General features: G+C 51.3%; 1 protein-coding gene across 50 annotated transcripts in view; it reads right to left on the bottom strand.

Annotated features, from left to right (window-relative positions):
• Nucleotides 1-25619, bottom strand: part of MADD (MAP kinase activating death domain) — a 40706-nt gene that overhangs the window by 2307 nt on the left and 12780 nt on the right. For 4 of the 50 annotated variants that reach the window (XM_019975207.2, XM_019975206.2, XM_019975212.2 and 1 more), the window contains exons 13-34: nucleotides 25192-25442; nucleotides 24807-24946; nucleotides 23861-23962; nucleotides 22510-22569; nucleotides 22052-22154; nucleotides 21301-21487; nucleotides 21060-21210; nucleotides 20371-20577; nucleotides 18636-18689; nucleotides 17576-17676; nucleotides 16495-16578; nucleotides 15990-16148; nucleotides 13157-13265; nucleotides 12811-12873; nucleotides 12451-12571; nucleotides 12243-12348; nucleotides 11437-11547; nucleotides 8948-9055; nucleotides 3221-3385; nucleotides 2910-2982; nucleotides 2665-2771; nucleotides 630-699 (exon numbers count right to left, since the gene is read on the bottom strand). In XM_019975207.2, coding sequence (XP_019830766.2) covers nucleotides 630-699; nucleotides 2665-2771; nucleotides 2910-2982; nucleotides 3221-3385; nucleotides 8948-9055; nucleotides 11437-11547; nucleotides 12243-12348; nucleotides 12451-12571; nucleotides 12811-12873; nucleotides 13157-13265; nucleotides 15990-16148; nucleotides 16495-16578; nucleotides 17576-17676; nucleotides 18636-18689; nucleotides 20371-20577; nucleotides 21060-21210; nucleotides 21301-21487; nucleotides 22052-22154; nucleotides 22510-22569; nucleotides 23861-23962; nucleotides 24807-24946; nucleotides 25192-25442 — 2632 coding nt within the window. Of the gene's footprint in view, nucleotides 1-522; nucleotides 606-629; nucleotides 700-2664; nucleotides 2772-2909; nucleotides 2983-3220; nucleotides 3386-8947; nucleotides 9056-11436; nucleotides 11548-12242; nucleotides 12349-12450; nucleotides 12572-12810; nucleotides 12874-13156; nucleotides 13266-15989; nucleotides 16149-16494; nucleotides 16579-17575; nucleotides 17677-18635; nucleotides 18690-20370; nucleotides 20578-21059; nucleotides 21211-21300; nucleotides 21488-22051; nucleotides 22155-22509; nucleotides 22570-23860; nucleotides 23963-24806; nucleotides 24947-25191; nucleotides 25443-25619 lie in introns of all 50 variants that reach the window. The other 46 variants (XR_002182349.2, XM_019975210.2, XM_019975211.2 and 43 more) reach the window with 46 other exon arrangements.

Below are 25619 nucleotides of genomic sequence, written 5' to 3'. Positions count from 1 at the left end.
CTGGGGAGGCAGCGCGGCGAGGTCACTTTACCTGCTGGAGAACGAAGGTTTTCATAGCAGCGATGAGGGGCACAAAAGAATGAAGCACAAACACAGCAGGAACTCAAAGCCCCAGGGTGAGAACCCAGATGCCGCTCAGCCCTGGGTGTGGGGGGGAGCCTGGCTCCCGGCTCCCTAGGCCTGCCTGCGCCCCTGCGCGCCTTCCTCTGGCTTGGAGGCTGCACGGACCCTGGCGTGGCCCCGGGGCAGTTGGACGAGGCACTGGGCTGCTAGAGGGACTGAGGCGGCTACGTGTGCACAGCTGAGCGGGGGTGCGGCTGGGCCGCTCTGCCCCCAGGACTTTCTGACTTCCGCCTGGCCAGGCCCAGCCAGGGGAGGCGTGCTGGTTGGAGGAGCCCCCTGAGCACCAGCAGAGCTCTGGGCCGGCGTTAAGCCGCTGCTCTGGGGCCTGTTCCCTGGCAGCACTGGCTAGCTTTCCTGCCTCCCTTCTCTCATCCTCCCTACGCTCCTGCTCCTCCTGACCTCTCTGCAGAGGCGCTTCTTCTCTGTCTCTAGTCCCTCCTCTGGAGCTCCGAGGTTTGAGTTACTGCCATGTGAGTCCAGACCTAAGAGCAAAATAGTGTAATTACCAAATTCCTCCAGGACAAAGACGCCTCGGACTGTATTGCACTTTTTAATGTGATTCAGCTCTATGAAAACCTGCAAGAGAGGGAGGGAGGGAGCGGTAAGGCCCAGAGGCTCCCCCTCCACCCGCAGAGCCCCCTCTCCCAGCTGTAGCCCCGTGCCCACACCGGAAACCTATGTCCCAAAGGGAGGGCACCAGAACCCACACACACACAGCTCAAAAGCGCCAAGAAGCAAAGACAGCAGAAAGGGCAGTACCTTCCGCTCCTGGCCGGAGGAGAAAGCATGGGAGAGAAAGGAAGGTGTTAGTTTTAACGGTCAAAGCCAACCCCGAGGCCCCTCTGCCGGCCTGGGCTGCCTGCCCGCACCCTCTGCCCAGGGCAGCGCTGGCAGGACCCGGCACCCCGGGGCCCCCGCCCCGGCCCCTCAGCGCTCTACCCCGCCATGCGTCCTCCTCCGGCGCAGAGGGCTGGCACGCACAAAGCTCTCCTCACACTGTCCTGGGGGAGGTGGGGGCATCTTCTGTGAGACAGGATCCAGGTTCTCCCCGGAGTGCGTGGTGCTGGCAGTGACAGCTACCACTCAGGAGAGCCTACTGGGAGTCTGCACACACTGTCTGTCTGTCTGTCCTCGTGTCTCCGGGGTGGGGCATCCGCACAGGTGTGGTATCACCCATGTTGCACAGATGAGGCTACTGAGGGTCAGGAAGGTTTTTCCTGAGGATAACAGCTGGCATCTGAATCTGAGTACATCCTGACTCCAAAGGCCACGCTTTCCCCCCTTCAGCAGAGTCCCACCAGGGGACCACCGCTTCGTCCACTCCAGCTGACTGTCAGGAGGTGGAAGATGGGCCCCGAGGCCAGGATCTCAAAGTGAGTCAGGGTCTGACCTCCTGGGGCAAAGCCGTAATCCACAGACCGGCCTGTACACACCGTGTAACGCTTAGACAGGAGGTCGGTCTGGGGTGGGGGCGGGGGCGGACCAAGGGGAGGACGGGGGTCATTCACTGAGACCTGTTCTTCGGAAGGTGAGGCTCTGGGGGAGGCCGCAACCCTCAAGTGCAGTCCGAAGCCTGGTCCCCAAGAACTGCTGGCGCCTTCATGGTCCAGAAAACCGCTTAAGTAAACCCTCTGCGGGTGGAGCCTCGGGTCTCGAGTATACTATTTAATGCACTACTCTGACGATAGTAAACGTGCTTCTGCACGTACCCTGCCGGGAAACCGGGGGGCTGCTCCCCAGCACACCGAGCTGCCCTGAGGGGGTCCTGAAAGAAGAATTAAAATGGAAGCGGGGAGGGAGCCCCCGAGGCCAGGCGTTCACTGCACACTCGGGTCTGGCTCAGAGCCTCGGGAGGGTGAGGGAAGGCACTTGTGTGAAGAGCCAGGACTGGGAACGGACCTGGGATGACGCGCGGGCCTCAGAAAGGAATTAGCTTAAGGAGCGTCCACTGAGAGAAAACGTAATGCTGTGTTAGAAGATCAAGAGGAGAAAAGGTCAGGTCCTACGGTGGGACCACAGGGAGGGCAAGATGGATCCCGAAGTGCTCCCCGTTGGGGTCGCGGGCCGGCGGGCGGGGGAGTGGGGTCTGCGGAGCAGGGGACGGAGTGGGGCGCTCAGAGGAAGGAAGAGAACAGGAAGGAGGATCAGCAGGTTGGAAAGGCGAATTCACACACACACTCCACGCACACAAGAGGACCAACTGGCCTAGACTCACAGCGAAACCACAAGCAAAAGCACACCCTGGAGCAAGAGAAGGGCCGGGGAGACGCTCCCACTCACACTGAGCTGAGTCTACGGGCGGGGCGCGGCCCCCTCTCCCCGCCCCCCTGCAACGGCTCCCTGCCGCGGCTTCGCGGGTGGGGGCAGCCAGTGTCCCTGCGCCCTCCCTTCGGATTGCCCTCTGGCCCAGCTGCCCCGATGCGCTCACTAGCCCCGGATGCTCCCACTAGCCCCGGAGGCCTGGCTCCCATTCGCGGGGGAACCTGGACACGACGCCTACAGCGCCGGGGCTGGAAGCCTCAGGCTGCCACTCTAACCCACCTGGTTGTGCATGAACTTGAGGTTGATCCCTTCGAGGGTGACCTGCAGCAAGCCCCCCTCGCCAGTCTTCATGTCCTGCACGGGGAACTCGCCACCCAATTCCGGCCCTGCGGCAAGGAAGGGGCGTTATCAGCTAACGGAGGGGGCGAGTCCCGAGGCCCGTGACCTCCGCGGGGCTCTCCGGGCGGATGAACACCAATGAAAGTCAACGGAAGGCATGGGCTCCGGGGCCGCCCCCTCCTCACCCGGCTTGATGCTCTGCTGGCGGGCGGCGGCGCGCTCCATGCTGTCCTTCACGCAGTAGTACAGCTCCCGACACTGCGGCACAGGGGGCGGCCGGCCGGTCAGACCAGGCCCCCGGGCGCCCCACCCCTCTGTCCCTGAACCCTGGACCTTGGAGGCAGCTTTATGTGGCCCACGCCACAGCCAGAGGCATGTGGATGGTGGTGGGGGAGGCCAGCGTGGCTCCCTTAAGGGTCCCTTCCCCGCAGGGAACTCCAGGTGTGGCCCTCATCGCCTGCCCCGCCCCGGACACACGGAGCTCACGGGTAGGTACCTTCTTAGTATAGAACTTGTTGAGCTGGGTCTCGGAGCCATTTCTGCGCCACAAGCACAGCACCTTGGTCTTGGGGCAGTAGGTCATGTTGATGAGTTTCTCGTACCACCAGCGCTCGTACACCGTCCCGATGTTACTGCGCAGCACCACGCAGTCGTCACACACCTGCGGGGCGGTCGGCAGCCCTGGTCTCCTGGGTCTCTTCCTCCCCGGGCCACGCTGTGGGCCGCCCCGCCCCCGGGACAGATGTACCGGGTGCTAGGAGCATCCCCCAGGTCAGGGTTCTCACCCGACACTCAGCCTAACTTGGCGGAGACGCAGACCCTGAACGGCTGGGCACGCGTCCACCGGAAGGGTTGCTGGCAAGGGGAGAGGCCAATGAGAGGAACTCGTAGGCCCGGAAGGAGGCCCGCACCTCACCTCAGGGTCGACTGCCTCTCACACGTTCTGGAGATAAGTGCGGAGGCCATCTCCCGCCTCTACCTTTCAATCTTAGGAATAATCTCTTTAGTGATGGGGCACAAAGGCAGGGGACTGGGGCAGACTTAACCCAGGAGGAAAAAAAATGGACATGAACACATTTCCTAATCTTGGCTCAACTCCAGTTCTGCATAGATTCTTCTCAAAAATTAATTACACCAGTGACACGTGGACACTGCTTAATGCAATAATAAAAAACTATCCAGCACAGGATGGTATAAATTCAAAGGCCAAGTTCTCCTCCACAGGCCACAGTTCTCCTCCTCTTTCTTGCTCAACGTTCTCCCACAGGCCAATGAATATGTCCATCTGCCTTCAGTTATGGAGGAGGCAGTTCAGCACCATGGGTAAGAACACCGGTCTAAGATCTGACTGCCTGGGTTTACATTCCGGCTATCACCTTACTTAGCTGTGTCACCTTAAGCAAGTTAATCCGTGTCTGTATGTCCTCATGTATAAGATGGGGACAGCTATAACTTCATGGAGTTACTGTGAAGATTAAGTAAGTTAATGTGCATAAAATTCTCAGAATAAAGCCAGGCACATAGAAAGTACCCAAGAGTCAGCTGCTATACCAGTGATACAACTGTGATGTAGGAAACAGAATAATAATTCTGACGACCATACTGATGGTCCTCAAACCTTCCTGCATAGGAGACTTGTCTTCCTGAGTCCTGACCTTGCTCTGTGTTGGTGTCACACTGGCAGCACCTCAAACTCATCCTGGACTCCACATCTCTTGGGCAGCTCCTCCCTCTAAGCTGCTTGAGTAACTGGCATTTCTGTCCCCCCAGCTGCCTGAGCCAGGAATGAAGGTGTGATGTGAGACCCTACCATTCTGCCCCAAACACCCCAGGACACTCTTCCCCTCCCCTACTCCAGCCATTAAGTTCTAACTCTTCTTCAAGTCTTAAGCGCAAAGATCACTTCTGGGCATCACCCACAACGCCCAGGCCCTCTGCTGTGTATCCTCATGACATCTGCCCCCCAGAAATCTCTCATAATGCTCATTATCCTTTAGGACACTGGGTGTTTAATTACCTGACTTTCCCAATGGCTTATCAACCCTATAAGGGCAACAGAGACCTACCTCCCTGATTTACTACTGCAACCCCAAAGCCAGCAAAGCCAGCAGAGTGCCTGGCTGTAATGTGTGCTCCCTAAAAACTGGGTGAAAGAATAAGGAACACACGACTATCAGTTTAATCCACCTACATAAGACTTTACTGGAGTTCAAAAGCCCGAGGAAGAAAAGGGCCAGGGTAGCTGAGTGGGAATTTAGAAACTTGAATTCTACTGTAGCTGAACTCTGTGCTTCTCGATCTGAAAGATGGAGAGAACTACTCTGCTTTGCATAACCCTTTAAGAACATCATGTAGGGCCTTCCCTGGTGGTAGAGTGGATAAAAAGCAGCCTGCCAATGCAGGGGACATGGGTTCGAGCCCTGGTCCGGGAAGATTCCACATGCCTCGGAGCAACTAAGCCCGTGCGCCTAGAGCCTGTGCTCTGCGACAAGAGAGAAGCCACTGCCATGAGGAGCAGCCCTCGCTCGCTGCAACTAGAGCGAGGCCATACAGAAACAAAGACCCAGAGCAGCCGGAAACAACTGATTTTAAAAGAACGGCGGGGAAAAGACACTGAGAAGAACACACAATTTCTAGGCTAGAGACACAAAGGTAGCGATGTGTCACACTCGTCAGTGCTGGGGGAGGGGTAACTGGTGTAGTCTTTGGGATGGCAAGGTGGCAAAATCTATCAAACTGTAAACGTACCCAGTGGACACCTGTGTCTGTATGGCTGTGCCCCTCTGCTGTCCACCCAAAACTACCACGACATCATTAACTGGTTGCACTCCAGTGCAAAATGAAAAGCTTTTAAAAAGTTGTAAACATATTGTAAGCTTGATCCAGAAATGTCTTTTTAATTAATTTTTATTGGCGTATAGTCGCTTTACTAATGCTGTGTTAGTTTCTGCTGTACAGCAAAGTCAATCATCTGTAGGTATAGATCTACCCCCTCTTTCTTGGATTTCCTTCCCATTTAGATCACCGCAAGCATCGAGTTCCCTGTGTTACACAGTAGGCTCTCCTTAGTCATCTATCTTATACATAGTTTGACCCAGAAATTTCACACCAAGAATCTATCCTGTAGAAATTCTCATGTGACTGTGCGAAGATTTATGTTCAAGGATGACCAGTTAATCCTTGTTAAAAAAAAAAAAAAGAAAAAGTGGGAGGGACTAGTTAAATACATCATGGCACATCCAGAGAAAACCTAACGGTTGAGCCTCCATTTAAAAAAGACAGATTTCTATAATATGGAGACATACTATCAATATATCTATGATACATTAAGTGAAAAAAGTCAAATTATATAATAATATTTGTAATCTGGTATCACTTTTAGAAACACTGAAATAAAATTCCATATAGTAAGCTGTATTCAAACAAATACGCATTTTTTTTTAAATCTGAAGGGATTCACACCAAATTCTCTAACAGTGGTTACCTCTGAGACATGGCATTGGCAGGAAGTGAAAGAAAATTTTTACTTTTTACTTAATTCACTTCTACATGGTTTGAAACGTTTCCAGCATATACTCTTACTTTTGTAATTAAGATAAAAGGCAATAAAGGTGATTTTTAAAAAGTCTTTGCAAATTGTTATCCAGCTGATCACACAGCCAGCAGCCTGTGCTGAGAACGGTTAACTCCGATAGCCTCACAGTAGCCAGGCGCTGACAGAGTGAGCGCGGTGCCCATGCTTTGCAGTACAAGGCGGAGCATCTATGAGTTGACAGACCCACCCCAAGCTCCACCGCCCTTGTCTGAGGCTCCTTGTACAGTGGTGGGAGTGGGTCCTACACGTCAGAGAATCCTCTTTAGAAATTTACTCTGCTGCAGGTGTCTGAAGTAGCCCTCAGCTCCAACAGGCACTCAGACAAATTCTATCACTTCAAGGGGACATGAACACAACAGCCTTCTGAGCTGCATCACATGTAAGTTTCTGCTGCAGAGCAGACACCCCCCCAATGTTTGCTAGATTACCTCTTCAAAAAGCTGTGACTGTGAAAATCAAATTTGACTGAACCAAAAGGCAACAGGGTGTTAGCTAATCTCACTGCTTTACAGAGGAGCTTTACTTGGCCCCTAAAAGTACTGAGAAAGAATCTTAGCCATTTTAGAATTAAAAACACAGAAATGAAGAAAACGTGGCCAACTTCCTTCATAATACTGGATTAAGAAAGGATTTTTATAGCTATGACTTAAAATCCAGAAGCCAGAAAATAAACGACTAATTAATTCAACTACAAAAAAAGTTAAAAAAAATTCTGCACGACAAAAAATACCATAAATCAGAAAACTAATGCAGAGCAGAGGCCAGATTCCCACGTGTGAACCCTCTGACCACAAGCAGAGAGCTGACCATACGAGGCGACCACCTAGTCTTCTGAAATACTGAAACCAAAACTGAACAAACCTCCAGACTGAACCGCTAGTGTGTACAAACACAAGTGACAGAGGAACAGGCTACACAACACTAAGGAGACGCAATCAGCAAAAAACCTAAAAGGTAAGATGGCCCCTCCACAGGCCTATGCTTTCCAACAAAATAAACAGCAACACGGAAGAGAAACTGGATGTTAAGAGATACTTTAGAGTCACAGCAACCAAAACTATAAATGCATTTTCTCTTTGACCCAGCTATCCCACTTCCGGGAACTCTTAGATGAAGCTTCCTTTCACGCATGAAATGAAGCAGGCACAGCATCACCCAGAGTCACACTACTAACAATATAAAAACCTGGGCGAAAACCAGGGTGTATATATGCTGACTGGCGAAATAAAGTGCGGTCTAGTCACATGGTGGAACACCACACGGCTGTAAAAAGAATGAGAACATTCTTTTTCTACTGATACGGAAGATCTCCAGGATATGTTTAAGGAAAAAAAGAAAAAGGTTCAGATCAGCAGATATGAAGTGCTACCTTTATGTCTGTGGTGTTGGAGAAGACTCTTGAGAGTCCCTTGGACTGCAAGGAGATCCAACCAGTCCATCCTAAAGGAGATCAATCCTGAGTGTTCACTGGAACGACTGATATTGAAGCTGAAACTCCAATACTCTAGCCACCTGATGCGAAGAGCTTACTCATTGGAAAAGACCCTTTTGCTGGGAAAGATTGAAGGTGGGAGGAGAAGGAGACGACAGAGGATGAGATGATTGGATGGCATCACCAACTCAATGGACGTGAGTTTGGGTAAACTCTGGGAGTTGGTGATGGACAGGGAGGCCTGGCGTGCTGCAGTCCATGGGGTCGCAAAGAGTCAAACACGACTGAGCTAGTGAACTGAACTGAACCTTTATGTAAGAGTAGGAAAATAAGAATTTATGTTTATATTTTATTGTGTTTGCGTAGAAAACCACTGGAGGACATAAAGTGGTTATAAATAAAAGTGGTTGCCTACGAGAGGAAGGGGTGAGGTGGTTGGAAAACCGAGTGGAAGGGGATAAGAATGAGACAAGACTTGCCAGTGTATACAATTTCATGTTGTTCTGACTTATGGACAATGCGACCGTATCATCTACTCAATCTATATGTAAAAGACAAGACAGGGAATTGTCTATTACATTACTTATTTGCATAAGAGCCTGACAATTAATCCAGCTAGTCAAGGCTATGGTTTTTCCAGTAGTCATGTATGGATGTGAGAGTTGGACTATAAAGAAAGCTGAATGCTGAAGAATTGATGCTTTTGAACTGTGGTGTTGGAGAAGACTTTTGAGAATCCCTTGGACTGCAAGGAGATCCAACCAGTCCATCCTAAAGGAGATCAGTCCTGGGTGTTCATTGGAAGGACTGATGTTGAAGCTGAAACTCCAATCCTTTGGCCACCTGATGCGAAGAACTGACTCACTGGAAAAGACCCTTATGCTGGGAAAGATTGAAGGTGGGAGGAAAAGGGGACGACAGAGGATGAGATGGTTGGATGGCATCACTGACTCAGTGGACATGGATTTGAGTTAACTCCGGGAGTTGGTGATGGACAGGGAAGCCTGGCGTGCTGTAGTTCATGGGGTCTCAGAGTCGGACACGACTGAGCGACTGAACTGAACTGAAAATTAATGATAAATGGACCATGAAAATGAATAAGTGGGGAAAAATATTCTGGCATCCGTTCTAGGAGTTTCTTGTGACTTTCAAATGACTTTCAAATGTCCCTCTGGGCATGAACCAGCAGCACCTACCTCCATGAAAAAGATATCTCCATTCGTGTCTGTCCCTGCATGTACCACGAATGTCTGCTTCTTCATGTGCCGGCTGCCACTGGACCGGATGGAGAGATCGCGTCCATTCTGAGGAAAGAGAGATCCTTCAGCAGTCTGGGCCCAGAATCCGCCATTCAGCAATTCAATTCCTATCGGTCTCCTCAGAGAAGCGCCATCTGCTGGCCACTGGCCACCATGGACGTGTTCACAAACTTCTTGGTCTCAGGATTCTTCTAACATTATTGATGACCCCCAAGGGCTTATGTTTTTGTGAGTTAAATTTATAGATATTTACCATATTAGAAATTATCACTGACAAAAGTTTTAAGTTTTTATTAATTCATTTAAAGTGTTAGTCGCACAGTCGTGTCCAACTCTTCGTGACCCCCCCAGATTGCACAGGCTGCCAGGCTCCTCTGTCCATGGAATTCTCCAGGCAAGAATACTGGAGTGGATAGGCATTCCCTTCTCCAGGGGATCTTCCCCAACCCCAGGGATTGAACCTAGGTCTCTCACATTGCAGGCAGATTCTTTACCTGAGCCATCAGGGAAACCCAATTCATTTAAAAGGAATTAGTAATTCATTAATAAGGTGGTGCAAGTGGTAAAGAATATGCCCGCCAATGCAGAAGACACAAGGGATGCGGGTTTGATCCCTGGGTCGGGAAGATCTCCTGGAGGAGGAAATAGGCAACCCACTCCAGTATTCTTGCCTAGGAAATCTCATGGACAGAGGCCTGGGCTACTGTCCATGGGGTCGCAAAGAGCTGGACATGACTGAGCGACTAGGTACAAGAGCACAACAATGAATCCATTGCATGGTAATATACATAACATATACTTTTCAAATAACTGTATCTCTCAGAACAAAAAAAAGTGAAGAGCAGCATTATTTTGCATTTTTGCAAGTTTCATTAATGTTTGGCTTATTAAAAAATAGTTGCATTCTCATATCTGCTTCTACATTCAATCCATTGTGACATGTTGCTTTGGCAGAGGTATATTAAAGACAACCTGACTTCAAAGATATCTATCTGGAAAAGGGAGGAGTATTCTACCAGGCTTTCCATATGTATATGTATATTCTTCTCTGATGCTGTACCAGAACCTCAAGTAGTTTCTTAAGCTTAGTTGCAATGTGGGATCTGAAAACACATCAGTGAACACTTTGTACTTTGCTACAGTGCAATCCATTTGTATGCTTGACACTTGGAGTTACACTTGGAGTGGTTAGTTGAATTTTCAACACCACACATTGAGCATCTGGAAAATACTGGTTTTTCAAGTTATGAAGCTCTTTCAAGTGCTGACACATTTCATGACATAATATAAAAAAAATCACATTCATTAATTCCATCACCAATCTTACTAGAAAAGTCTTTAAAATACTGGGAAGCTTTGAGCACAAAAGTCTGCTGAGAAAAATAAATAAATAAATAAAGTCTGCTGAGTACCCAAGTCCAAACAATGATAGTTTGTTAGTCATTCTTTCAAGTGAAAATGATGTCCCATAAACAAAGCTGCCAGTTCACCGTGCAGCTAAAATTGTCACAAACTGCTTTTCCTCCAAATGATCATTGCATTTTGGTTTGCGGCAGAAATGCTCTATGTGTATTTCTCATTTTGCCACACAGAATATTAGGAAGATGTATCATCAATAGTCAGATTTAAGAAAACTGATGACTTTAACTGCTTCATCGAGGACACTCGCAAGTCAACTGGCTGTTCATTTTCTTCCTAACCGAGAGAGTACAGAGGTGGGGCCGCCAGCATGCTTTGGTGCCACTGTCTACACTGCATTAAGGCACCAGCGGTTTTTACCCACTACTGCTTCTGAACCATTAGTGTGCATGTCAACCCAGTGAAAAAGGAAATAACATCTCAGTATTGTCAAGAAAACAGTATTCACCTTGTGGATCCACAAGGGTCCACAGACCACACAGATGCTGAAAAGGCTGCAATGGGATGGTTTCAGTGCAGAGACTCCTATCACAGAACAGAAGGGCAAACGCCTCATCTAGAGGCCAAGCCCTATGTTCAGAACTGCTGCTGCTGCTGCTGCTGCTAAGTCACTTCAGTCGTGTCCGACTCTCTGCAACCCTATAGACGGCAGCTCACCAGGCTCCCCAGTCCCTGGGATTCTCCAGACAAGAACACTGGAGTGGGTTGCCATTTCCTTCTCCAATGCATGAAAGTGAAAAGAGAAAGTGAAGTCGCTCAGTCGTGTCCGACTCTTAGCGACCCCATGGACTGTAGCCCACCAGGCTCCTCCATCCATGGGATTTTCCAGGCAAGAGTACTGGAGGGGGTGCCATTGCCTTCTCCGATGTTCAGAACTAGGAATTCTGAAAACATCTGAGCCAAGAAATGAGCTACAGGGAAGCCTCTCCGTTAGGCCTCGGGGCCCACGCCTAGGCAGCTGACCAGTGCGATGGAAGGAGCCTGAAGAATGGCTGAGACGTGCTCACCAGGTTGGCCAGCTGGTCAAGGACTTCATTGATTTGCTGACTGTACACAAGCCCAATATGGGACTTTCCCATCAGGCGCCTCACCTTCTTCCGGATGTCATTCTTATTTACCTGGAAAGCCAAAACAGAACCTCAATAACCAAGAGTGACTGCAGGGTATTCTCTCCACTGGATCAACTCATGTCTTCACATTAAGAGAGGCCGGGAGAACAGGCGGAGGAAAAACTCAGGAACTCATTCTCAAAACAACTCTCTTCTACCCACCAGGTCCTTTCAGAACAGGACTCTTCTACTTGGGAACACAGTTCTCTCCCACTGCTATAAAAACCAAATATAACCAAGTCAAACTAGAATCTGCCATTCACTGCTTTTCCAATGAGTAGTGCTTTTTACATCCACGGGAAAGTCAATATGATGAAGGACTAGTGCTGAAAAGTAAATTCTGAGCATCCTTTCTAAGGTTTCAGAATCTACTACTTGAAAAAACATTCTCTTTCCACTGAATCCTCTTGGGAGTTCGACAGGCATCCTAAAAATATTCAGCAAAGGAAGCCCACTTAAAATTCAAAAGAAACAAACAGCACACCGTCATCCCTCACCTTTACAGCACTCCCCAGCTGTACAGCAGCCTGGCTGCTTCAGGGAAGGGGATAAATGAGCTGCAGAGAGGCCTCGGACCTTCAGTGAGGAAGAGGGCCCTAGCAGGACGCCCTGACTGCTTCCCGACTGCCCCAGGATCCAGGCAACAGGAACAAGCCTTGTCCTCAGCATTGGCAGTAGCTGGATGTAAGCAGAACTGACACTACCTTCATCAGCAGCATGTACGAGATGAGGTTGTGCAAGAGTGTGGCCAGCAGACGGTCTTCATCGTCCTCCAGGCGCTTCCGGTCGTGTTCTCCCAGGGACAGGTACCTGAACGGGAGACCAGGACACATCAGCCCCCAGGTGGGAGGATGCAGAGTTAACGGGGAAGGGGCCAAATTTGCCTTTTCCAAGGGTTTATAGACCTCACACCTGTCTATCATTTCCTGGGGACCCTGGTCCATGCCCATTCCTTCTCTCTCCAACATCACGGCATCTAAGAACGCGTCTTCCCAGAACTGCATTTGGTCCCATAAAGTAGAACGCTCTTTGCCTGTGTGGAAGAGAGGGTTTCTTAGTGGCTTATATAACATATAAAGAAGGCGGCTGCCAAACTAAGATAAAGAGTAACTTCCAGCAAAGAAGGGAGTCTTTACAAATTCCAGAGCAAAGGAAACATCAGACTCGCCACCCCAGATGCAGCATTCCTGCCACCAGCCCCGGCTGCCTCCAAGTGAGGCCCAGCCCCTCCCGAGGAGGAGGGATGAACAGCACACACAGAAGGGTGGTTACTTATAGAAAAGGTCTCCATAGCAGCGTCCTCTAACTGGTCCCACATCGATCCTTTGTCCCTTCCTGCCAGTTTGTGAGCAGGAAGGACCATGGTAGCAAGGAAGTAAAAGAAGACAGAAAGATAGAGACTGTTGATTAATACTGGACTTCAGTCTCTCCTAGCGTTCTCCCACTGCCTTCCTCTCTCCAGACCCAGACAGTCGCCGGCTTCAGATATAAAAATGCCCTTTCATGTCCGCACTGAGATCAGCCAACGGCCACGCAGCTACTTGTCCGGTGCCACCCTCTTCCCTGGCTGAAGCCTGCTTCCTTCCTGTGCAAGAGGCCTTCTCGGTCTGTTTCTCACCTAGGAGTCCCTCGTAGAGGTAGACTCGCTGGCTGACGTCTTCAGAAAAGCGAACTGGGCTGCCCACCAGCTTCTCCTTCACACTTGGCTTCAAGCTATGGGCTTTACCCTAGACAGAAGAGACAACAGGTCAGCTGCCGAAGCACCAAGGGACAGGCGCAAAGGAAACCAAGCAGCTTATAAAAGAGGCCCGCACACTGGCCACCATCATTAGCCACATGTATTCCAGTAGCCCTGCCTTTGCCACTCTGCTCACTTCAAACAGAAGTCACTCTGGGACTTCCCTGGTGGTCCAGTGGTTAAGAATCCACCTGCCAATGCAGGGGACACGGGTCTGATCCCTGGTCTGGGTAGAATCCACATGCCACGGGGCAACTAAGCCCGTGCTCCCTAAAGCCCATGCACTGCAACTAGAGAAAAAGCCTTCACTCAGCAAAGACCCAGCACAGCCAAAAATAAATAAAAGAAACTTTTTTAAAAAAGAAGTCAATCTGATAAAACTGCTTTCGGTTACTGCCTCCCGAAACAGGTAATCGACCTTTCAGTTTTACTTATTTTTACCTCCTTTCGTTTCTATAAGACTCTTTGCTCTTAAAAATTAGACAAATTCTCTGTAGCAGCGTGACACAGTGAAAGAACACTGGGTTTAAACTGAGAATGACCAAGAATCAGATTCCTGCCTCTTGCTAGCTATGTGATCTTTGGTACAAAACTTTTTAGCTTATAGAACAGTCTTATGGACTCTGTTGGAGAGGGAGAGGGTGGGAAGATTTGGGAGAATGGAATTGAAACATGTATAATATCATGTATGAAACGAGTTGCCAGTCCAGGTTAGATGCACGATACTGGATGCTTGGGGCTGGTGCACTGGGACAACCCAGAGGGATGGTATGGGGAGGGAGGAGGGAGGAGGGTTCAGGATGGGGAACACATATATACCTGTGGCGGAGTCATTTCAATATTTGGCAAAACTAATACAATATTGTAAAGTTTAAAAATAAAAAAATAAAAAAAAAACTTTTTAGCTTCTCAGACTCATTTTCTTCATCTGTAAAAGGAAGGTTATAATACCCACTCAACAAGACTATTCCAGGGATAAAATGAGAAAAGACATATAAATCACTCAGTGTCTGGCACACGTGCGTGCACTAAGTTGCTTCAGTTGTGTCCAGGCTCCTCTGTCCATGGGATTCTCTAGGCAAGAACACTGGAGTGGTTGCCACGCCCTCCTCCAGGGGACTCTTTCCAACTCCCACGTCTCATACGCCTCCTGCACCGACAGGCAGGCTCTTTACCCCTGGCGCATGGCTGGTGTTTGACAAATGTTAATGTTTTCTCTCTTACCATCTCTTAGAAATATCTTCCCACATAAAAACAGCACTTTATCTGCCATTTGCACAACATTAGGCTTTCTGTTCATTTGGGAAAGATTTTTAGCTGGGGAAGGGGTAGCTCTCACACCCATTTCACAACACGTGAGGCAGCATAAGCAGAGAAGCCACTGATCAGAGGCTCCTGGGCAATAAATACCTGATGAGTGTGTCCAAACGCCAGCTGCCTGGTTCACAGCCAAAGACTTCGTTCAGGGAACCGTATTAACTTAATATAATGCCATTTCTTGCCAAAGCAGCCTATTTTTTTGAGCCAAGAAATTTAGGTAACTGCTCTCGGCAACTCAACCGCAGGAAGCGCCCTCGCCCAGAAGCACAGGACAAGTAAGAATCTGTCCCGGGAAGGTGCCAGGAAAGGGAGGCCACAGCTGAGCGGCTTCTTGCAAGACAGCTACGGCACAGCATGTACCTCAGCTTCCAGAACAGAAGCACACTAGAAGGATTTAAGATGCTCTTAATTAAAAGGGTCTGTTTAGACTCAGGGCAAGTTACAGTGCATGAGTTTGAATGGCTCTGGTGCCTACCCCTACCCCCCACTCTGGGATATCACTGGCTCTGTCAGAAGCAGGGCTACACAAGGCCCTGGGGTGGGAGTGATCGCCAGGGCTGCATGATTTATTTCATTTAAACTTCCTCTCCCATTCTCCCCACAGACCAAAGATGAGGACCTCTGAGCTCAGGCGGAGAACACCCATCCTGAGCTCTGCCTAACCAAGCGGCGAGAGTGTCAGAACCCTTAACGCTGCCTGAGGATGCCTGTATACACTGCAGGGCAGTGTGTCTACAGACAGGGACTAAAAAGAACCCATTTAATTCCTGCTGATCACTGGCTTACTGTATAACCTAGGGCAAGATCTTTTTTTTCCCCCTAAGGCTTTGTTTCCCTCACCTATCAGAAGAGATCAGTCATAGCAACATACAGAACTGCAAACTTGTTGAGAAGGGGAATCATGCCTTGTCACCCCTGATTCTTTCTTACAGAATCTGGCATTTAGTCAATCACTTAATAGACATTTATTCACAAAGGAAAGCTTCAAATAACTGTTAGGAACATACTAAAATGAAATGCTATTTTAAGGTCCTACATAAACAAAGCAGTGACCAGAATGAAAACAGGCTGACTGGGACAGAATGAGAGCTGCAGCTGCCCTGACACGGCCACAAAGGCATCACGTTGTTTATTTTAAGCGCAGGGGTTATTGCCACATAGGAGTCGAAGCCCTTATGTGACTGGGCAGGAAGCCTAACTCATCAATGATTCAGGAGAAGGTTCTGAAAGTCCTAGAGCATGGCACTGGATGACTCTGCAAAGAGCTAATTTAAGAAACATTTTCCTGAGGGTCAGATATATGAAGGTTATCCACGCCTGCCTTCCCTTTTGCCTCCTAACTGCCTCCTAAGTTTCGACCTTTTCTAACCTAGCCCCATCCCGTTGAGCTTACAAAGATGGCACTGGTGGCAGAGTTGGTCTCGATCTCGCTGTCAGACAAGGTGCCTCGAGAGCCTGCCAAGTAGGCGCTGCCCTCGCCGCCTGGGCCATCACCCGCACTGCTGCTGAGGTCGCTGTCTGCTCCCAGGGTCTCTCCGGAGCTGTTGCTCACCTGCAAGAGAAGAAAGGCGGTAAGGGATCTCCCCCAGGGGTGCGTCCCAGAGATGCCAAGCTTCTTAGAGCCTTCTGCTGCCGTGAAGAAAAAAAAAAAGACCCAGCATCAAAGGCGTGTTAAGATAGCCTCTGGAAATACCTTCTTTATAAGATGAGGAGACGCCCTGGGTGAAATCTCAGGGTCTGAGCCCACGGACAAAGACCTATGACAGGGACACGTCTCCACCGAGAGAACCAAGCTGACTTGAGACTAAGAACAGCCTCCATAGGAGAGAGGAAACCCCCTTTTTCCAAAGGGGGACCCACACCCCGCCCACCAAGGTGCCAGCGTGGTGTTCCCCTACCACGGTGCTAACTTCAGAGTCCTGACTTGAGCTTCGGATCATCACAGCGGGACTCACACTGATGACAGAGTCTGGATCGGTCCTCTGAAATGAGACATGCGGACTCAGACACAGCAGGGAGGTGGCCCATCCATGCTCTGCTTCCCTAAGAAACACTGTATCTTCTTCCTCCTCCCATCCCCACCCTTCTGTTGTCATCCCCGGATAGGTCATGACAAATCAGCTCTTTTTCCTGAATATAAAATATGTAGGACTTACAGAATAAGAAAAACAATGAATGTAAAACAGATACACGCTTGCTACGGAAAATACATGAAAGAAATAAGGAGATTTAAAAAAAAAAAGCCATAAACTTACCATCCACATTAATCACTGTTATTTAATCTTAGCAAACGTCCTTTCAGTCTTTTCTATGTATATTTTAAAAGTAAAATCTGATTCACACTGTATATAGCTTTGTAAACACTTTCCCATGTCACTAAATTTTTGAAAATAGTCATTAATGGATACTAATATTGCATTACATGCATGCTGCTGCTGCTGCTGCTAAGTCGCTTCTGTTGTGTCCGACTCTGTGTGACCCCATAGATGGCAGCCCACCAGGCTACCCTGTCCACAGGATCCTCTAGGCAAGAATACTGGAGTGGGTTGCCATTTCCTTCTCCATTACATGGATGCTGCTGCTGCTGCTAAGTCACTTCAGTCGTGTCCGACTCTGTGTGACTCCATAGATGGCAGCCCACCAGGCTATGCCGTCCCTGGGATTCTCCAGGCAAGAACACTGGAGTGGGTTGCCATTTCCTTCTCCAGTGCATTAAAGTAAAAACTAAAAGTGAAGTCGCTCAGTCGTGTCTGACTCTTTGCGACCCCATGGACTGAAGCCTACCAGGCTCCTCCGTCCATGGGATTTTCCAGGCAAGAGTACTGGAGTGAGGTGCCATTGCCTTCTCCCACTTATTTCACCATTCCTCTGCGACTGGATATTCATGATGTTTCAAGGTTGTCTTTTTATTTTGGTCTTAAAGTATTCTGAGATAGCGAACTGTTAACACTCACAATTCTGAACAAGGTTGTCACCAACCTGGGAACCAGATGTCAGGCTCACACCACTGTCTGCGCTGACCTGGGACTTTTTCTCGTCGGTCTCACCAAGGTCAAAGGTGGGTTTGATTACTTCAGGCCCTGAGGAGGGGAAGACTTGTGTTACTCGGTATACAGGCTAGGGGCAGGCTGGCCAAGGGAGTGGGACAGAGGCACAGCCTGGTCCCAGACCTGTTCCGCGTGTCCCAGTCACCTTTCCAGGGACTGCCACTCACTCGGGCCCCACTGGAAGAAGTCCCAGATGCCTTAAGAACCAGGCAGGGAAAAATCAGACCTGGTCTCAAGGGGTTCTGCAGCCATCTTCTTAACTAGAGAAGACTCTGACTGCATCATCCTAAGGAGGAAAAGTTACACAGACAAACCACGCTCCACTGCACTCAGGGTCAGCGCTCCACCAGGCCTGAGAGCCTTCCAGGGTCCCCCGGTCCCTGTGCTTTCCCATAAATACGTCTGAAGGGACCAGGGCAGGAGGAGCCAGGGAGACTAAAGAACACCAGCTGTCTCAGTGGACACTGCCCACCAACCCCCACAGCTTCTACGTCCAGGGTTAAAAGGCAACCCCGTCTTTCCCACCCATCCACAATGGTATGGCAGAAGGACAGAATGACAGAAAGCGAGAAAGCGTGCCTAGGCAAGCCACCAGAGAGTCGGGAAGCTGCAGACTCAACACGGAGGGACAGCAACCATCTCTGCCAACTGTGCCCACAGGCCTTCCAGTGGGTGCGGGAGATTCAGCCAATGAGGGGCGCTGAAATAGGCAAATGTTCTCCCCACCAACTCTGGGGCGACAGAAAACCCAGCCCTGGGGGCCTTTACGCAGCGGATGCCCTGATCACCGCCTGGTTTACCACAAGGGGAAGGGGCAGAAGCAGCCTACGAGCACATACCTAGGTGTCACACACCACCTACCTGCTTTCGTTCCAAATACCCCCCAAGAGCAAATTTGGGGTGGGGCTGACCAAGGGGGCCTGCCCCGACTGGGCCTGGGGAGTTGGCAGGTATGGGAGACTTGGGAACGGGAAGGGGCATTTGTTCCTTACTCTGTTTTTCCAAAGCTTTTTGATTTTTCACTTCCTGGTGCTTGCTCCACAATTCTACCCCAGATGCAATGTAAGCAGGAGAGAAAGACAGAGAGAGTCAGAGGCTGGTCAGACAGATGAAATGGAAACCCCAACCACCCAAGCTGCTTCTGTCTCAGGCACAGGACTACAAATCAAGAGATCAAGAGAGATCTTCACTGAGGGGAAGGGGGGGAAACATCAAGAGCTCTAAAGCCTTCCCCCTGCCGCCAGCTCAAGAACTAAATTCCTTTCCGCATCTCAATGCATCAGTAAAAATCCCTCCGAATGTCAGAGCCAGAGAAGCCTTTGATCAAGCTCCTTCATTCTGGTGCGAGGAGACTGATCCCAAAGAGGCTGAAACACTTGCTCAAGATCACATAACCCAGGGGAAACTTCTACCACACCGCGCTCTCTCTGCCAAATGAGCCGGGCAACAGCAAACTTTAAAGATTCCAGATCAGACAGATGATCACCTCGTGCAGCCAAAGGGCCCCAGAAGCATCAGCACAGATCTGGTGCTTCTCTGGACTGGACAGAGGCCACTTGTGCAGGCAGTTAGCATCCTTCCCTGTTGCTACCAAAAAACCCAACTTACCCTCAGAATCAGTGCCTGCCCTGCCAAAAGACCCATCTTAGCCAGTAGAGGTGGACAGAGATCCCTAAATGGTCAAGAAGAGCATCTTAGTGGGGGTAGAGAAGAGGAAATAGTCATCACAGCAATTCTTTTCTTGAAAGAACTTTAAAGTCTACTTGGTCCAATCTCCTCGCTTCCCAGGTGAGGAGATACAGACCCTGAAGGGAAGCGATCTGTCCAAAGTCCTTTTCTTTTCTGGGGGCTGATCTAGGATTAAAACTCCAGATCTCCAGACTGGCGGGTCAGTATAGTTTCTAGAGCATCACAACAGGCTGGCTGCCTCTAGGAAAGTATTTTGCCAGCTAGAGAAGGCCAGTTTCCCGCTCCACATTACCATTTAAGGGGGTAAAAGTTATTGGCTCATGGATGTGGCAAAAACACGCTTCAGTTAGAAGCATGTTCCCCAGGGATCTAGAACCAGAAAAAGAGAGAGATACAATCTAGATGACTCCAGGTCAGGTGGGGAGTGAGTCAGACAGACGCCCCGAGAGCTCACCAAGGCACTGCCTCAGTGGGAACGGAGAAACAGCACAAGTAGAGCGAACTCTAACACCAAGTCCAGTGAGGAAGAGCGGACTCAGAACTCTGGACCTCAAGGTCTAGAGCCCAGGGAGATGGGGTGGCCGGACATGCCCCAGAGGAGCAAGTCCGAGGGCAGTGTGATGCCTGGATGGGGGGGAAGCTGGCTGTAGAGACCCAAACCATCACAGTGTTACAGCCCAGAGATGCATCCGTAAACTGCCTTATAGCTTCCAGGAACTCTCCACTAAGTGAAGCAATCCCGATGTATATAAGAGAGGGAGGGAGGGGAGTCCAGCTCAGACTCCGGCAGTAAGCTCCACTGGGCCCCCTAAACAAAACTTCCGCTCTTCCTTTAAGGCTCAGGTGAGAGTGACTGTAAACGAAACATCAGGGATAAAGAAGTATAAAGAGACATGGCTAGAATGGACACAAATCTGTCTCCCTGTCTGGAAAGCAAAGCGTGGGGAAGAGAGAGGCGGGATTCTGGATGGATTGAAAGGAGGCAGGGACACTGAAGAAGCCAGAACTCCTCCAGCACACACAACACGTGATACACACCGATAGATGCCACAAAGTTCTCTTCCTTTAGACTTCTGGTGTCCAGTTCTTTGGGACTCTTTCCTGGGGCACTCGGTGCCAGAGGTCCCAGCTGGGGGACCCTCAGCTGTGCCATGGCCTTTGGGTCCCCCCGCCCAGCCAGGCCAGGATCCTTGCCGACTGGTGTACTGATGCTCTCTGTGGGACTTCTCTTCCGCTTGTCTGGTTCTGAGGAAAAGATGAAACACACGAAGAGGTCAAAAGAGACAGAGAGGACTTCCCTGGCGGCCCAGTGGCTAAGACCCCGAGCTCCCCACGCTGGGGGCTCACGTTCGATCCCTGGTCAGGGAATGAGATCCTACGTGCTGCAATGGAGAGTTTGCATGCTGTAACTAAAGATCCCACTTGCTGCAACTAAGACCATCTTTGCGCAGCCAAATAAGTAAATAAGTGTTTCTTTAAAAAAAAAGAGAGAGAGTCCAGGTGTGGAATGAGGTGAGAGAAGCGAGGACAGAGGAGAAGGTGGAAGGGAAGAAGCACAGAGAAAGAAAAGCGGGCCTCGTTCTCTCCCACGACAGAACACCCGCTAGGTAAAAACACGCGCTAGAAAAGCCCAGAGCCTCAGAGGAAGCAGCCGGCGCTGGGAGTCCCGTCAAGGGGCCGAGTCCTTCTCTGCGGATGGCACGGCGCCCTGCTGGCCCCACCCCTACCTTTACTGTAGTAGTGGGTCTGGGCGATCTCCAGAAGCCCGAAGATGCTGGCCATGCCACCCAGGCCAGCGTGGGCAAAGGACTGCTCCAGACTGAGGACTGTGCACTTGAGCAGATCCAACATGCCCTTGTACACCTTCCGGCTGATCTCCTGCAACGACAGCCCGGGGCCGAGAGTGGGCACCGCTCTCTCCAGCGTGGCGTCCCCACCCCTTCTCCCCGGGCGACCCCCGGCCCTGACCACGTCGGGGATGACATCCTGCCGGGCCTCGTCCTCGGACTGCACCGTGCGGTTCAGCTTGCTCAGGACGAAGACGCGCAGCTGCTCGCTCTCCAGCAGCCGCCGCACCTTCTTCATGTTGAGCCAGCCGACGCCCTGGCCGTCCAGCACGCTGTGCACCACCTCCTTCAGGAACTGCTGGTTCTCACTGAGGGTGGGGAGGGTCCACACACCACTTTTGGGGTCGGCGGCTCCTTGGCAGAGCATCCCCCACTTTCACCATGCTAGATGTTTGCCCCCGGGGGCAAAAACACGAAGCCCCTTTCCAAAGCACCAGGTCCTCTGCGAAGCCCCCCCCAGACGGCCAGGTGTGCCCAAGGACCTAGTACCAACCCCACCCTCCTCCACACCACCAGTGACGGCTGCCTCACGGGGGCCGAGTCGAGTGGGGAGGGGTTTCACCTCTCTCTCTCTCTTCAGCACCTCTCAGGTTTGGTACAGGAATCGCTACCTCCATCTGAGAACCTTTCAAATGGCCCTGGGGACTTCTCGGCCGTGCCCAACTCGAGGGACCCAGGTTCGATCCCTGCTCAGGGAACTAGATCCCATATGCTATGGGGGAGTTCACATGCCACAACTAAGGATCCCACGTGACAATGAAGATCAAAGGTCCCGAGTGCTGCAACTAAGCCCAGAGCAGCCAAATAAGTAAGTCAATATTTACACAGGGGAAAAAAACAAAAAACAAGGAAACAGTGCTGCCCTTTATTACCTAGAGTTGCTGGCTCGGCCCTGGGGTGACGGGGGCTCTCTCTTCACGGTCGGGCTGTGTTTAATGACGGACGACTTCTGGTCCACCAACGCCCGCCTGTGCCCTGCAGTCAGGAAGGCAGAACAGACGGCGGCGTCACTCCTGGGGTCCAGGAGCGAGGCTCAGCACAGCCCCCGGGCAGCCACGCTCCGCGCCCATTCCCTGGAGGGGCTGGGTGCGGGCAGCCCCGGGGTGTCACACACACACAGGTGGAGACCAGCCACGTGGAGGAGGTGGGGATGGAGGCTCAGGCCACTCCACATGCACCAGCAGCGCGCCCCACGGGCAAGCACGGGGGGGCGGGGCAAGGCGGGCCACTCGAAGTGATGCCGCTTGCTCCGGGAGGAGGATGGCCCTCGGGCAGGCACAGGAGATGCTAGGAGAAAAAAGATCATGCAGAGCTCACGGGCAAGACCCACCTTCACCACTCCCGGGGCCGGCTTCAGTAACAATCTCCATTAGAGTATTTAGCCCAAATACTGGGACACAAAATACACAATTAGTAGGTGCACCGTGATACCACCACCCTGCACCCCGCGATGGAGCTGCCAGTCAGGTCGTCTCAGCATCCTCCCGAAGCTTAGTGCCCGTGACCTTTGTTCTCGGGCACCTCCAGAGGCTGGAAGCCGAGTGGCCAAGGGGACAAGCCCAGGCTCTGGGAAAGACTGTCCTTAAGACTATGGCCTCTCCTAGCCAGAGGCAGGGGAACGACACCAGGAGCCTTTAGGTACTCACGGACGCATGCATGAGAGACAGCTGTTTCATGAAACATCCAGCACCGGGCTCCAGAGGGCCCACAGGGAGGCAGAGGGAAGTGCCCCCGATGCGTCATGGGGAGGGGGCAGGGCTGAGGATGGGAGTGGGTGGGAGGGACCAGTGCAGCGGATGGAGTGAAGCGCCCGCATGCAATGAGAGCGAGGCGATGCCTGTCCCCTGCAGCTGTGTCAAACGAGAGCCAGCGCCGCTGCCGCCTTTCCGTCCCTAACCTGCCGTGCCTGGGCTGATCCGCCCTGCAGGCCTGGTGAGCTCCCTACACGCGCCACTAGACGTGATGTCCTCACCCCCATCCCCACCAAAGAACGTTCCTGAGATCCCTAACATTTACTAATTGGTGGGGAGACACGCCAGTTAAAAAATACACGAAACTGCTGCTCATTTGGCTTTCTTCTTTGATTAAATATTTCAGCACAAACTCCAAAGGAAACAAACAAAGCAGAGTAAATTCAGAAGAGCCCGTCAAACTGTGGGAGATCACAAATGAAAATCCACTGAGGTCTTAATTGCCCCTCGATGCCAGCCAATGCTACACTCATGGAGCCCTGAGCTGACAGGAAGCCAAAGTAAGAGGTCTCTTGACGCTGTGAACACTGCCAGTCTTTTCACAACCATCCCCTGGTGGGCCAGCTCCTTAGGATGGAGTCTGTCCTAAGCCCCTGCAGGAGGAAGCTGGCGGAAGACTGGTGGCAGCCAAGGAGCCCTATGTGGATTAAGTGCCTCTGACAAAGGTTGCTCCCAGAAGCAGCAGTAATCCCCCGGTTGCCATTATCCTAAATGATACGACAGGGCCTTTTCTTTAGCTACGAAAGACAGTTTCCACCTGAAAACCAGAGGAGAACTCGTACGATGTGCAGTGAGAGCCATGAGAAGCGTTACATGAGAGGCAACGGCCGGGTCAGATAATTCATCATACACGGGGTTCCTGACAAGTACCCACGGGCCTGAAATATTTCCCGGAGAACCTTGGCTTGGCAGAAGGAGGGCGGTAGTCACCTTTCAGACTGGGGAAGGGCGTGCTCTTCTCTCGGGCTCCTTTGGTGGGCAGTGTGAGGTTCGAAAGGCTGAAGCTGGTGCTGTGGTTCCGATACAGGCTGCCTGTCCAGGGGGCGGGCGAGAGCCATGCGTCAGGGGGGTGAAGCGTCAGAGCACTCCCCTCCAGGGGCTGGAGCACCACTTCCACCCTCCTCCTCTTCAGACGTAATCCCAGAGCCCCTCATCTAAGCTTAGAAAGGACCACTGCTAACTTAGGACAAACAGAAGAGCTACTGCCAGGAATGCTCAGAACCCCCAGGAACCACTTTCTCTGGCTGCCTCCCATGGTAACACCCAAGCCTCTCCTCTACTGCCAGCCCAGCGCAAACGCCTGGCAGATAATGTACTTCCCGTCTGACGCTGGTACTGTCCCTTCCGGGCTTCTAAAAAAAAAACCCTCACCATCACAGTGATCCCCCCATGATGGCCTTCTCTGGCCCCTAGTCTGTCTTTAATCTTGAACTGACACCACCCTCATTTCTGGTAATATTCTCTATGTACAAGTCAATGTCACGTAGATTTCAACGCATATGTGTGAAAAAGTCCTTCCCCCAGGCAGAGAAGGTATTAGACATAAATCTCAAATCAAATTTGACCAGAACGTTTCCACGAAATACATGTACAAGGGTCATGATTTTAATAAAATGATTCCTTTTCATTTCAACAGCCAGCTGTCTTACCCTCAAACAGACTGAAACCTCCAGGCATAAAGACAGTGACTAATCTGTCCCTGCTCTCTGTTGACTTCCCCCGAAAATACCTTATTTGGCATCACTCAAACGACCTGAAGAGGAGCTTGACAATGCCAACCCAGCCCTACGTCTGAAGTCGTAAGCAGCGTCTGCTGTGGTCAGGCCCTGCCGGACAGGAGCTGGGGCCGAGGCGGGCGGGAGCTGCAGGCACTTACTGGCCAAAGACATGATGCCCCCGAAGCCCTCCGTGCTGTTGCTGGAGACAGTGGAGGTGGGCGAGCTCGCTCGAGAGTCCGACTCTGCGTCTGAGTCACTTGCCAGCTTCAAGCTGCTGGGCCGCAGCAGCTTTTGAGCCCTTGAACACACAGTGGCACCTCTGAGCCCCAGGCAGGGCTACCGAGTCCTGGGCGGTGGGCCTGACTACACTGCACTCCCTTCCCGCAGTGCCTACAGGCAGGTCTAGATCAAAGCATGAGCCTCTGGGGACGCCGGGCCTCACGAGCCTTCGGACTGCCTGGACTTTCTGGTCCACCCTCGCCCCAGAGCCCATGGGGGTGAGGCCCTTCCGTCACCCCTCTAGGGGCATCCGCAGGCTCTCACCGATGGCCACTGACATGCTGGCTGAATCGGGGGGTGTAACTTTCACCCTGCTCATCGTCTTCCTCAGGGGGAAAGCCACACTGGGGCTGGAGGCACGGGCTGTCAGAGGCTCGCTGGCGCACTGACCCCTCTCCGGTTTCTGTCTGATGCCTGTCCATGCTGCACTTGCCCATGCCGGGAGGCACGGTGGGTACGGACTTGGGGACGCCTCCTGCCGCCTTATCGTCGGTCTCTGCTGAGTCAACAGGTTCCTGGGAACATATTAAATACAAAGAGGTCACCCAGGGCCTGGGGTGCCTTCCCATCTTTCTCAGCTGGGCAGGGCCAAGCCAGGCCTGGTAGATTCTGAGCCTGAGGCGTGTGTGAGAAACATCTCCGTGACACCCCTGTTCTCTCTGCACAAATTATGCAAGGGCGAAATCTCAGCT

Source organism: Bos indicus, chromosome 15 (assembly GCF_029378745.1).
Source record: "Bos indicus isolate NIAB-ARS_2022 breed Sahiwal x Tharparkar chromosome 15, NIAB-ARS_B.indTharparkar_mat_pri_1.0, whole genome shotgun sequence".
Lineage (NCBI taxonomy): Eukaryota > Metazoa > Chordata > Mammalia > Artiodactyla > Bovidae > Bos > Bos indicus.
Note: the sequence above shows the minus strand (reverse complement) of the source record. Positions and strands in the feature narration are given on the sequence as shown.